Source organism: Carcharhinus amblyrhynchos, chromosome 27 (assembly GCF_965287045.1).
Source record: "Carcharhinus amblyrhynchos chromosome 27, sCarAmb.v2.hapA, whole genome shotgun sequence".
Taxonomy (NCBI): Eukaryota; Metazoa; Chordata; class Chondrichthyes; order Carcharhiniformes; family Carcharhinidae; genus Carcharhinus; species Carcharhinus amblyrhynchos.
This window is the reverse complement of record NC_137350.1, coordinates 41,010,621-41,024,058: the sequence shown is the minus strand read 5'-3', so window position 1 is coordinate 41,024,058 and position 13,438 is coordinate 41,010,621. Positions and strand designations below refer to the sequence as shown.

Here is a 13,438-nt window from a genome sequence, read left to right as displayed (position 1 = left end):
GAACGGCAAATTGTGCGGAGGGTGTGGAAAGTCTGCAGAGGGATCTAGATAGGCTGAGCGAGTGGGCGAGGACCTGGCAGATGGAATACAATGTTGGCAAGTGTGAAGTTATCCACTTTGGTAGGAATAATGGTAGGAAGGACTACTACTTACATGGCGAAAAGCTGCAGCATGCTACGGTGCAGAGGGACCTGGGGGTCCTTGTGCATGAGTCGCAAAAACCCAGTCTGCAGGTGCAGCAGGTGGTCAGGAAGGCAAATGGGATGCTGGCCTTTATAGCAAGGGGGATTGAATATAGAAGTAGGGAGGTCTTGCTGCAACTGTACAGGGCACTGGTGAGGCCGCAGCTGGAGTACTGTGTGCAGTTTTGGTCGCCGCACTTGCGCAAGGATATTTTGGCCTTGGAGGGAGTGCAGAGGAGGTTCACTAGGCTGATACCGGAATTGAGGGGGTTGAGCTATGAGGAGAGGCTGAATAAACTGGGCTTGTACTCATTAGAGTTTAGAAGGATGAGGGGAGATCTCATTGAGATGTACAAGATGATGAAAGGGATGGATAGGGTAGAGGTGGAGAGGTTCTTCCCGCTCAGAAAAGACAGCAGGACTAGAGGGCACAGCCTCAAGATAAAGGGGGGGCAGTTTAGAATGGAGTTGAGGAGGAACTTCTTCACTCAAAGGGTGGTGAATCTCTGGAATTCTCTGCCCGTTGAAGTGGTTGAGGCTTCCTCGCAAAATATATTTAAGACACGGGTAGATAGGTTTTTGATGGGCAAGCATCCTTGAGAAAGGTTGACATTGCCTCAGACTTGGACTGCAGTCCTTTGGAGACACTTGAGAGGTCACACTTTACAGCAAACACTGTTTGGATGTCCTCAGTTTGATGGGGCAGGCATCATCATCATTTCAAATGCCCAGTGCTTTGTGAGATGACTACAGTTTGACCTTGTCACAAGGCACATTTATCAGGAAGTGTAGACCAGACTCTGTGATGGGATCTAAAGTAGACCCCATTAATGCAATGTTTGTGGAAGGGAGATATTTTGTAACAACGGACACTTAATTACAGAGCTTTACTCAATGCGTTTCATCATTGGGCTGTGTGGCTGATTTTTTAAAAAGTGATTGGCGGGAGTAGAAAGCTCACCATCTCCCTATGCCTACCATTAGTCTAAAGGTTAAAAATGTGATCACTTTATTTTCCTTCATGTAAAATTTCCATTTTATTAAATAGGGCATTACATTCAGATATAATCACATCACATCTCTTTATATAGGTCACAGCTTCTGATCTGTGACGTACTGTTAATTTCTCATTTCAAAACTTTGCAATGCAGCAATTCTCCAGAAATTAAAACTCTCAAATATATGTACATAATAAAATCATTTTGTATGTGAGCATTATTGAAAGAGTTTGCTCGTTCCATCCTGTTCTGCAGTTTTCAGTTGTAGGTTATTCAGGATGTTGGTGGAGATGAGAGAGCATTCAAAGTTCAGATAGCTGTTAGTTGCTTCTGGCTTTAATACCATCATACAGTATTTTCATTATTTGTACATTTACAACAGAGGTAATATGAATCAGGAAAGCCTACCTAGGATTAGGTAACTTCGCCTAGGATATATATGTATTCCCTCAACAATGACCTTCCAACAGTACATCACTCCTTTGGTAATGCCCCTCTGACAATGCTGACCCTCTTACAGTGCAGTGCTCTCTGAGTACCATTCCCGTGTCAGTGCAGCATTCCAGCAGTGTTGTCCCTCTGTATAGTGCAGCACTGCCTCAGTACAGTGCTCCCTGAATATTGCCTTCATAGTTCAGCACTTACTCAATACTGCTCTTTCAACTATGCAGCTCTCCCACCGTATAGTACTTTCTGAGTACTGCCTATTTGACAGTGCAGCTGTCCCTCAGTACCAACTATTTAACATTGCAACACTATCTTAGAATTGACTGTCCAACAGTGCAATATTCCTTTGGTACTAACCCGCCAACAATGTAGTGCTGTCTCAGTACTGACAGCTAAACAATGCAGCCCTCCCTTAGTACTGACCCTCTAACTGTAGAACTCTCAATCAGTACTTCACTTGAGATTCACCTGGATTATGTGGTCAAGTTTCTGGATTCAGACTTGAATTCCTGACCTTCTCGCTCTGAGGTGAGTGATACTATCCCGAAGGTGCAGCTGAAACAAAGTAAGGAGCTATTTCATGTGAAGGAAAATGCTGCTGTTATACTTTCCTCCTCCCACTTCAGGTCTTCACAAGTAAGACCATAAGGCAGAGGAGCCATTCGGCCCATCGAGTCTGTTCTGCCATTCAGTGAAATCACGATTGATGTGATAATCCTTAACTCCACTTTCCTGTCTTATCCCTATGATCCCTTACTGATTCAATAATTCCACAGATTCACTATTCTCTGAGAGAACAAGTTCCTTCTAAGCGCTGTCTTAGATGTACGAAACTATATGCTGAGATTATGCCCGCTGGTCCTAGACTCTTCAGCAAGGAGAAACAATCTCTCAGCATCTACTCTGTCAAGCTCCCTGAGAACTCTGTCTCAATAAGGTCACCTCTCATTCTTCTAAACTCTAATGAGTAAGGCTTATCCTACTCAACCTCTCCTCATAAGAAAATCTCTCCATACCCGGGAACAACTTAGTGAACCTTCTCTGCACTGCATCCAATGCCAGAGTATCTTTCCTTAGGTGAGGATTCTGAAATGTTCACAGTATTCCAGGTGTGGTTTAACTTGTGTAGTTTTAGCGAGAATTCTGTATTTTTATGCCCTGTTCCCATTGAAATAAAGGCCAACATTCTATTTGCTTTCCCTATTACCTGCTGAATTTGCATGCTAGCTTTCTGTGCTTTATGCACAAGGACCCCCAAATCCCTCTGCGCCTCAGCTTTCTGCAGTTTTTCTCCATTTAAATAGTATTTAGCTTCTTATTCCTACCCAAGTACAAATCTTCACACTTTCCTACATTATATTCCATCTGCCAAGCTTTTGCCCACTCATTTAACCTGTCCATAACCCTCCGTAGGCGATAGTGCCATCCTCACCACTTGCCTTCCCACCTATTTTTGTGTCATAAATACATGATTCTCCCTGGATAAATTGGAGAAGTTGGGACTCTTTTGTTTGGAAAAGAGAAGGTTTGAAAGAGGTATTCAGAATTGTGAGAGGTCTGGGCAGAGTATAGAGGGAGAAATGTTCCCACTGCTGGAAGGATTGTGAATCAGAGGATGCATATTTAAGATAATGGTCAGTTGCAATTATGACATGAGGGATAAAAGTTTTCGGACAGTGAGTGGTTAGGAATGCACTGCCTGTGTGGTGGAGGCAGGTCCAATTCATAGAAACCCTACAGTGCAGAAAGAGGCCATTCGGCCCACCAACTCTGCACTGACCACAATCCACCCAGGCCCTAATCCCATATCCCTACACATTTACCTGCTAATCCCTGTAATCTGCGCATCTCAGGACACTAAGGGACAATTTTAGCATGGCCAATAAACCTAACCTGCACATCTTTGGACTGTGGAAGGAAACCGGAGCACCTGGAGGAAACCCACGCAGACACGAGAAGAATGTGCAGACTCCACATAGACAGTGACCCAAGCCGGGAATCGAACCCAGGTCCCTGGAGCTGTGAAGCAGCAGTGCTAACCACTGTGCTACCGTGCCGCCCATTTGCGGCATCGAGAGGGAATTGATTACTATTAGAGAAGAGGGGGAGAGAATGGTCCTCGGTGAATTGTTCCTTCAGACAGCTGGCATAGACACAATGGGCCAAATGGCCTCCTTCCATGCTGTAGCTATTTTGTGACTTGTATGAAAGTCTTGTGTACAATTATACATGTTGCTGTACATCTAATTGAGGGAACTCCAAACCTGTCATGCACTTGTATCACAATAACAAACTCTTACCTCTTCACTGTCATTATGTAAAACATTAGCTCAGTGAACCATCTAACATTCAAGGTATTGGTTAGTGCAGTGGGTTAGATATTCAATGTTCCTGGACCTGAGTCTGATTGTAGTTGAAGAAAGATAACTCTGAAGAATGTAGACAGTTTGATCATTTAAAGACACAAACTGAATATAATAACAAATCCCAGTTTTTCACATCGCAAAATATTTATAGTGTGAATGGAGGCCCTTTGGCCCATCGAGTCTGCACTGGCTCTCTGAAAGAGCATTCTGTCCAGTCCTTGTCCCCATAACCTTGCACATTTTGAAACTATGGAAAATTGTGAACAAAGCCCAATCCATCAGGCAAACCAGCCTCCCGTCTATTGACACTGTCTACAATTCCAGCTGCCTCGGGAATAATTAAGGAAACAATGCCTTTCACAGTCAGCTAATACATGTGACAATAATAAATCAAATCAGATCATTTTTCTTTTTAGAAAGCAATCCAGTTCTATTTTTAATACCTCAATCAAGGCTGCTTTTACCACCCTTTCAGGAAGTTTGTTTCAGATTCCAACCACCCTCTGGATGAAAATCTCTTTCCCTCTATAATTTCTACTCCTTTTGCCAATTATTATGAATCTGTGCCCTCTTCTGCTTGATGCTCCCTGGGAGCAGTTTCTCACCATTTATCCTGTCGATACTCCATAGCATCTTGAATGCCTCTGTCAAATCTCCTCTCAGCCATTTTTTTTCCAAGGATAACAGTCCTAATCTCACCAATCTATCCTCATAGCTACAGTTCTTTATCCCTGGAATCATTCTTGTGAACCTTCTCTGTCTTCTCTCCAATGCTTTCACATTCTTCCTCAAGAATGGTCCCTAGAACTGCACACAGTCTTCAGATGAGGCCTAACTAATGTCTTATGCAAGCTCAATATGACCTCCTTATTCAAAGCCCCTATGAATAAAAGTGAAGATGCCATTTACTTTATTAACTGTTCTCTCAACGTGCTCTGCCACCTTCAAAGGCTTATGTACACGTGCACCGAATTCCCTTGTTCTTGCACCTTCTTTGGAGTTTCTCCCTATGTTTTATTTAATCTCCTCATATTCTTCCTGCAAAAGTGTATCACCTCACACTTCTCTACATTGAACATCATCTGCCACTTGTTTGCCCAATCCACCAACATATTTATATCCACTTGAAGTTTAAGACTATCCTTTTCACATTTGACAACATTTCCCATCTCCTTATCATCTACAAATTCTGAAATCATGCCCTGAACACCCCAATCTAGGTCATTTTTATGTATCAAGAAGAACAAGGCTTCTAACACTGACCTCTGGGGAACTCCATTAGAAAACCTCTTCCAGCCTTAAAAAGAAGCAGATACAAAAACCTCTGTTTCCTACCATTGAGCCAATCTCTTGCCCAAGTGCATGCTTTCCTTTTTCTTCTACAAGCTAGAATTTTGCGCATAAATCTGTTGCGTAGCACTGTATCAAATAGGTTTTGAAAATCAATATAAACCACATGAATATTGTTAAAAGTAAAATACTGCGATGCTGGAATCTGAAACTGAAACAGAAAATGCTGGAAATCTCACCAGATCTGACAGCATCTATGGGGAGAGAACAGTACCAACGTTTCCAGTCTGGATGACCCTTTGTCAGAGCTGAGAGCGAAGGGACTTAGCAGAGGGTGGGGGGAAAGGAGGGTGGAATGGGACAAAGGGACTGTAAATGAGGATACAGAAGACTGGGAAGATGCTAAAAGTGTCCGTTAAATGATCCGAATGCGTAAATGACAGTGCAGAGGTACTGATTGTTAAAGGAAATTTGGCAGAGCCCTGAAGGCGGTCAACTAGGAGAGCTGGAATGGGGAAGTGGAAAATGGAAGTGAGAGAGAAGGATGATAAAATGGGTGAATGAGATGAAACAAAATGAAATAAAATTAATAGGACTGGGGTGAAGGTGGAGGGGAGAGTTCAACCTCTGAAGTTGTTGAACTCAGTGTTCAGTCTGGAAGGCTGTAAAGTGCCCAGTCGGAAGATGAGGTGCTGTTCCTCCAGTTTGTGTTGGGATTCACTGGAACATTGCAACAGGCCCAGGACGGACATGTGGACAGAACAGCAGGGTGGTGTTGGAGTGGCAAGCGACAGAAAGGTCTGGGTCCTGTTTGCAGACGGACTGAAGATGTTCAGTAAAGCGGTCACCCAGTCTGCGTTTGGTCTCTGCGATGTAGAGTAAACCAGCAGCAAATGCAATAGACCAGATTGAAGGAGGGGCATTTGAAGCACTGCTGTAATTAGGACCTGAGGTGGTGAGTAGGGAGGAGGTAGAGGGGGAGGTGTTGCAACTTCTTGCATGGGAAGGTGTGGTGAGCAGGGGATGAGGTGATGGGTGGGTGGATCAGGGTGTCCCAGAGAGAACAGTCCCTGCAGAATGCTGACAGGAGGAGTGAGGGGAAGGTGTGTTGAGTGGTGGCACCGTGCTGGAAATGGTGGAGGATGATCCTTTGAATGCAGAGGTTGGTGGGGTGAAAAGTGATGGTAAAAGGGATCCTACCCTGGTTCTGGAGGTAGAGAGTAGAGAGATTCTACTCTCTCTAGAGGTAGAGAGATTCTTTCCGCTTAAAAAGGAAAACAGAACTAGAGGGCACAGCCTCAAAATAAGGGGGGGGGGGGAGGGGTGCAGTTTAGAACGGAGTTGAGGAGGAACTTCTTCTCCGAGGGGGGTGAATCTCTGGAATTCTCTGCCCATTGAAGTGGTGGAGGCTACGTCGTTGAATATATTTAAGACGCGGATAGATAGGTTTTGGTAGGCAAGGCGATTAAGGGTTATGGGGAGAAGGCGGGAAAGTGGAACTGATCCACTTGAGATCAGGCATGATCTTATTAAATGGCGGGGCAGGCTCGAAGGGCTAGATGGCCTACTCCTGCTCCTATTTCTTATGTTCTTATGGGAGGGAGGGGAGGAGGTGAGAGCAGTGGCCCTGGGGATGGGTCAAATGCAGTTGAGAGCCTTGTCAACCACAGTGGGTGGAGAACCACAATTCCATTGAGTGTACCAGTCACCTCAGCCTGGTTAGCATCTTTTTCCTTTATAAAGACAGAGGCAAAGTAGTCTTTTACTACCTTCATTACTTCTCCTGCTCCATGCACAAGTCCCCTTTTTTTATCCCTAATTGGGTCTACTGTTTCTTCTACCACGCTTTCGTTATTTATATGCTCATAGAAGATCTCGGAATTCCTTTTATGTTAGCTGTCTGTCTCTTCTCATGCTCTCTCCTTGTTTTTCTGATTAGTTTCTTCACTTCCTCTCTGGTGCTTTTATGTACAGCCTGATTCTCCATTGTATTTTGTACTTGACATCTATCGTCTCACACTTCTTCCTTTTCATCTTTCCCTCTATCTGTCTTGTCATCCAAGATGCTCTGGATCTATTTGTCCCACCTTTTCCCCTTTAAAGAAATTCTTAAATCTGGTTATTGAGGCTTTTGCAGTCACTTCACATGGAGAACTGTTTCACTTTTCATTTATTTGTTCAGCTAAAGAGTATACACAGCCCAGGGAAGTTTTTGTGGGTGCAGCACAGTTGCACTGCTGTCTCACAGCATCAGGGACCCGGGTTCAATTCCGTCCTTGGATGACTATCTATGTGGAGTTTGCCCGTTCTCCCCATGTCTGCGTGGGTTTTCTCCCACACTCCAATATCCTAACCTCGTGCCTCATCCCATCCCACTTCCCTTCATTCTTAATGCCTTGGGTACATTAACTGGTGTTTGTTACCAAAAGTTTTTGCATAAGTGGCAGGTGTATTCTCCGACCTTTCTGATATGCTCACGGGCAGATCGATTCTACCTTAACAAGTTTCTGTGGTTGACTTTATGGGATGTGGGCAATACTGGGAAATCAGCATGAATTTCCCAACATTGGGACGCACAGACAAAAAAGCAGACAACTGGAAACCAAGGATCAAAAAAGAAAGTTACTTTATAATTAAGATAAGTAATCGTCCTTTTTTTCAGAAGTAGGGAGAATGTCTGTCAAGCTCAATAGTTGATGGGCTGCTGATGCAAAGGAACATGAGTAACTTTACATTTCATGTTCCAAGAAATTTCAGTGCCAAATTCTCCTGCAAGTAACCTGGACCTTTCCAGGTATTTACTGCTCTAAAATTCTTTAGTGCTTTATTAATGTACGCAATAAATTGAACTCGTTTTTATGAGTTGCAGTGTGAGTAGTTGCAGTCTATGGGTTTGCATGAGCTCCACACGATTTCATTTGGAGATAGCACATTACTTATAAATAATAAAACCGTCTAGCATGGAGCTGATTATTTTTCACCAAATTAGCAGAATTGTCTTACTTTAGAACAATTTTTTTTGCATGATGAGTCAGAATCACGGAGTTTAGTGCTGATTTGACAAGTGTTCCTCATTGTCTCCCTCTGTTTTCACCCCAAGCCCAGTTTTGATCAGTTATTTCCTCTATTGATGAAATAACCCTGATAATACATCTCCAGCATAACTTGGGTAACCACAAGGTTTCTCTCCATGCCCCCACTGGTCATAGTCAGTACCCTCAGTCATTACGTCAGAACTTCCTTCCACCTGCCACACAAACTGTTCAGAGGTGAAACCTCATGTTATTCTGTTGATTTTTTTCTTTCAGCAGAGACTGAAGAAGTTCGACAGCACGGCCTGAAGGCAGAGATGGGATCCGAGAGAGCTCTGGTCCTTGACAGGCTCGCTAGCAATGTGGCCAAACGGAAAAGCTCAATGCCTCAAAAATTTATTGGTAAGACCTAGTGCTTAGACAGTTTATTTCAGTCATTGTAAGCTGGCTTCTGACGCCCACCAGTTCCTGCAGGTGAAGCTGAGGATTTTTACACTCTGCTGTTTGCATTGAACTTATATTTTCACAAATGGCAGTGTCGCTTTTTCTGCTGTTACTTGTACCAATGATCAACCTTTACAGAAATAGATCTTTGCTGTAGAGTTGGCAGTTGCTGGACTGTTGAAACTTTTTGTGCAATTGAAGATTGAATGTAGGTTGAAGTTCTAAAAATTTTAGCAACTTGTTCTTTCAAAAAAAAGATATTTTTGTAGTGGATCTTGGAAAAGTTGCTGTTGAAAAAATATTGTGTTACACGGTAACTTGCAGATTTTGTCTGCAGAACTGCATGCATTTAATATACAGACTGTGTGCCTGTAAAGACACTGTCTACAATGTAATGACCATTTCATTATGAACTTAAACCTTCATTGCGAAGCTTCAGGATTCAGAGCTTGATTTACTATTGCTGCGTTGTTATTTGAGACTGTCATATAATTACTCATTTATATTCAAGCTTTGCTGAAGGATTAATCAGTTCAGTTTCATCAACAGTGTCCCCTTTTTAAACAAAAAGTTTCAGTGAAATAATAACAGGTTTTCTAATTAATGTTAACTAAAATGTTAATTAAAGCGAAGCGGGTTGTTCTTAGTCAAATAACATATCTGGAAAATAAGAGGCAAATCATGTTAAATGTTCATCAACTCCTGGTACAAAACACTCTTCATTCCAGCCTGACAGGAAACTCAGAAGTTAGTTTAGCCCTTCACTTTGTGCCAGTGTGTTCTGTGTTTTCTGTGTTCTGCACTGTATCTTTCTCATGCTGCCATTTGTCATGTTTGAAATTCTGCGCTGCAGAATTTAAAAAAACAGAAACTTTACAATTTATATAATTGCATTTATTGACAGGTGTGAATCACCTTAGAAAAATGAAACAGTTTGTATTCTGTTAAGATTTTCTGCTGTTTAGAGCGTTCAGATATTTAACCAGTAGATTTTGACGTTGAAAATCGAATCAATATTTAGAGACTTTAGAAAAGTCAGATATTTCAATACAAGACTCAGGCTGAAAATTTTAAAGAGCTTGAATTGCATTCCTGTATGTGCTAATTTTACCAATTTAACTGGATTAACACTCATGTAAAAGTAGTGCACACAGGTGCATAACATCCGTTTACAATGTGTTTACATGTAAATTCATCTATCAGAAGTTATTGCACTTTGCTTTGTTCTTTACTCTTTATGTGGATCAGTGAATTTTAAATTGTTCTATTAAATAGTGAAAAACCAAATAGTGCTGCATGTGACATTGGGGGATTCAGTGCAGGCCCTGGTTCAGCTGCTGGTATAATTGCAAACTGTCACATTTTATCAGCATAGTTTTCTTTGCAGCTGAATATTGGTTTGCAGTAACGTAAGGGTTAACTCAGTACATCAAATAAAATTCCCCATGTCCGATCTATCAAAGTGCAATATTATAGTTTCATTTTGGCAGCAGTTGCAAGAGATAAAAATACTAAACTTTATGACACCTCTGTGCCTGTGGTATTTTAACTCTTTTAAAGTTTCTAGGAGTTCTCTATCTGTACTTCACAACTCCTAAAGGTTTCCACTTTACAGGAAACACGCTTATTAAAAACGAACTTCTTATCTGAATGTTCCCAGTTCATATTGTTTTGTTCCCAGATATTTACCACAGAAAGATACTCTACAAAGAGTTTTCAAAGTGATTCTGCAAAGCTGTATTGAAACCCAGTAGCTAAAGTGTTAATGTGGATCAAAGTGCCAGAGCTCTTTTCCTGTTCACTAGAGGCATTTTCACACCGGTTTTTCTGAACTCTTGTTATCGGTATTCTGTAAAATAAGAGAGAAAGTAACAAGAATCCAACCAAGATCATTTAAACGATTGCTTTCTTCTGCTCGAGATGTCTTGACATTTCTGTTACCCGTAAATGTAAGGATGTTGTGATAGATATCTGTATGTTTTACTCATTTAGACCAAACCCACAATACCATCTGGATTATGCATGTTTAGTGGGAGAGGGAAGAAGCGAGATCCTCACAGGGTCAGCCTACTCTGCATTGTAGTGATGACTCTTTAAGCTTGTGAGTCACTTTTCTCAGTTTCAAATGAAGGCGGATCTGTTAATATCAGTGACTCTCTGCCATACATTCAAGGCTTCCAAAAGCTGTGCACAGATCCACCTTAACTGTACTCAGCTTCTATATTCTATACAGGATGAACCTGAATGTACTAGGCATTTTGATTTAGCTCCCAGCAGCTTTTCTGCTTCACTCAGAACCTGCAGTTTTGTGGCTTCCTTGTACAAGTTAGGGCATCATGATCGGTATAGGCTCGGAGGGCCGAAGGGCCTGTTCCTGTGCTGTACTTTTCTTTGTTCTTCCTTGTAAAAGTATTGAGTGAAGGACAAGAACTTGATCTTGCTGGATGTAAGATCTGTCTGTAAATCCCCTGTGAGCCTGTTGGATTGGGAACTCCACTCAGTTCTGGGCATTGCATTGCAATAAGAGTATATTCCCTTGGAAGGAGTGCAGAGCAGATTCACCAGATAGGTATCACAGGAGAATGTTTAAACAGTGAGGATAAATTGGATAAACCTGGCTTGACATCATTGTAACTACCTCCCTCAGACCATCCCGCCACATTCTAAATTCACAGAAGTACAAAATCAGTCCATGTTTTCAGGAGCTGGTCTTGTGCGATAGATTTCTGTGCTTCACTGCTTCTGCCTCTATCCAAGTCTAATTCTGTATCTTTTCAGAATTAAGCTTTAATATTCTTACCAATTCCAAGCAGGTGCACAGTATTAATCTGTCCATAACTGAGCACAGATTTGTTCCGAGGGGGTCACAGGGTCAGCTGATGTGTTTCCTTCTATCTAATCTATGCTCAACCTTGACCTGAAACTGTTTAACATCAACCCGGGGAAGAAAAATGTAAATCTCCCTCTGAGCAACAATGCTCCTCATTGCGGAAGGGACAAAACTGACTGAAAATAACTAAATTAAAACAATAGGTACATTGCCATTTTCACCAGAAGCAATTATAATTTATTAAATTAAATAGTTTGCACAAAACATTTGTTGTTGACACAGCTTCACCAGTATCAACTTTGTAAAATGTTAAACTTGATGTAAATACGGAAGGTGTTTATTGTTTCACAACTGCGGCCGTTAAAATCTAGAGAGACAGAGCATCTTATTGAACAATGTTAGACTGTAACTCAATCAATTAGTTTATTCAGTAAAGAAAATGTAAGTAATTTCTCACCTTATATTTCAGAGTTTTTAACAATGGTCAATAATACATTAGCTACTTGTTTTCACTGTAAAGTATTCCTGTACATTTAAACAACTCTGTTTCTGGATCACTAACAGACGGTGTAAAATAGACAATAAGTTTAAGCAGGCGATGAATGTGGTAAGAATTTCAGTTTCAAGTACTGTACATTTCCACTTGCACCATGCAGAAGTGGTCACATGTGGAACTGTTTCATTGATTTTCATGTTGCAGGCTTCTCTCTCTTATTATCTGTGTTCCTTTCCTGTAAGGAAAGGTTTTCAGTAAACATTAAATGCAGAAGCGAACAGTGCAATCTGCCAAACCTACTCCTGCCACAGCCTATCCACATTATAGGCTTTACCCCACTTGCTCTCAGTACTTCCTGTTTGCTAAAGAAATGAGGAAAACTCTGAATATCAATCCATCTCCTCCTCCCCCATCCCTGTCTCCCTGGATTTTGTCCTTTGTAAAATAACTTGAATAGGGACTATTATTGCCCCAGAATGGGAGAATTTGGTTTTCTCGCCTGTATTCCAGCTAATTATAAAGTGGCCTTTGGAAAGAGATAATTAGTTGCCATTGCTCCGAGTCCAGCTAGTTGAGTGCCCATCACTTACACTTCTCGGCCTTGGGTCATATCTTCCAAAGATTTCCTTTCCTCCAGTGGAAATGCATTAACCTGAGCTGTTGAGTATATTCTGATAGCAGAAGAGCCAAGTTCCACAATGTGGAGCAGGGAAGGTTGGTTGGATCTGTCTAGTGATTACTGCTAAAGACACAAAATGTTGACAACTATTGCAGCACGGTGGCACAGGGGTTAACACTGCTGCCTCACAGTGGCACCGTGGCACAGTGGTTAGTACTGCTGCCTCACAGTGGCACGGTGGTTAGTACTGCTGCCTCATAGCGGCATGGTGGCACAGTGGTTAGCACTGCTGCCTCACAGTGACACGGTGGCACAGGGGTTAGCACTGCTGCCTCATAGCGGCATGGTGGCACAGTGGTTAGCACTGCTGCCTCACAGTGACACGGTGGCACAGTGATTAGCATTGCTGCCTCACACAGCAGGGACCCGGGTTTGATTCCAGCCTTGGGTGAAGGTATGGAGTTTGCATGTCTGAGTCTGCATGGGTTTCCTCTGGTTTCCAACCACACTCCAGAGGTGTGCGGGTTAGGTTGATTGACCATGCTAAATTGCCCCTTAGTGTCCCAAGATGTGTAGGTTAGGTAAATTGTACAGGATTACCAGGATAGCAGGGTGGAATGCTTTTTCCAAGAGTCAGTGCAGACGCAATGGGCTGAATGTCCTCCTTTTGCACTGGAGGGATTCCATGATTGCTTCAAAAAGGTTGGCATTGTAGTTTGAAGCCTTGGAGTTGA

General features: G+C 42.2%; 1 protein-coding gene across 2 annotated transcripts in view; it reads left to right on the top strand.

Annotated features, from left to right (window-relative positions):
* LOC145359049 (zinc finger protein Aiolos-like) overlaps positions 1 to 13,438 on the top strand; it is a 126,863-nt gene that overhangs the window by 102,368 nt on the left and 11,057 nt on the right. Inside the window, exon 6 of one of the 2 annotated variants that reach the window (XM_080213408.1) lies at positions 8,595 to 8,717. In XM_080213408.1, the coding sequence (XP_080069534.1) occupies positions 8,595 to 8,717 (123 nt within the window). Of the gene's footprint in view, positions 1 to 8,591; positions 8,718 to 13,438 lie in introns of both variants that reach the window. The other variant, XM_080213409.1, reaches the window with a different exon arrangement.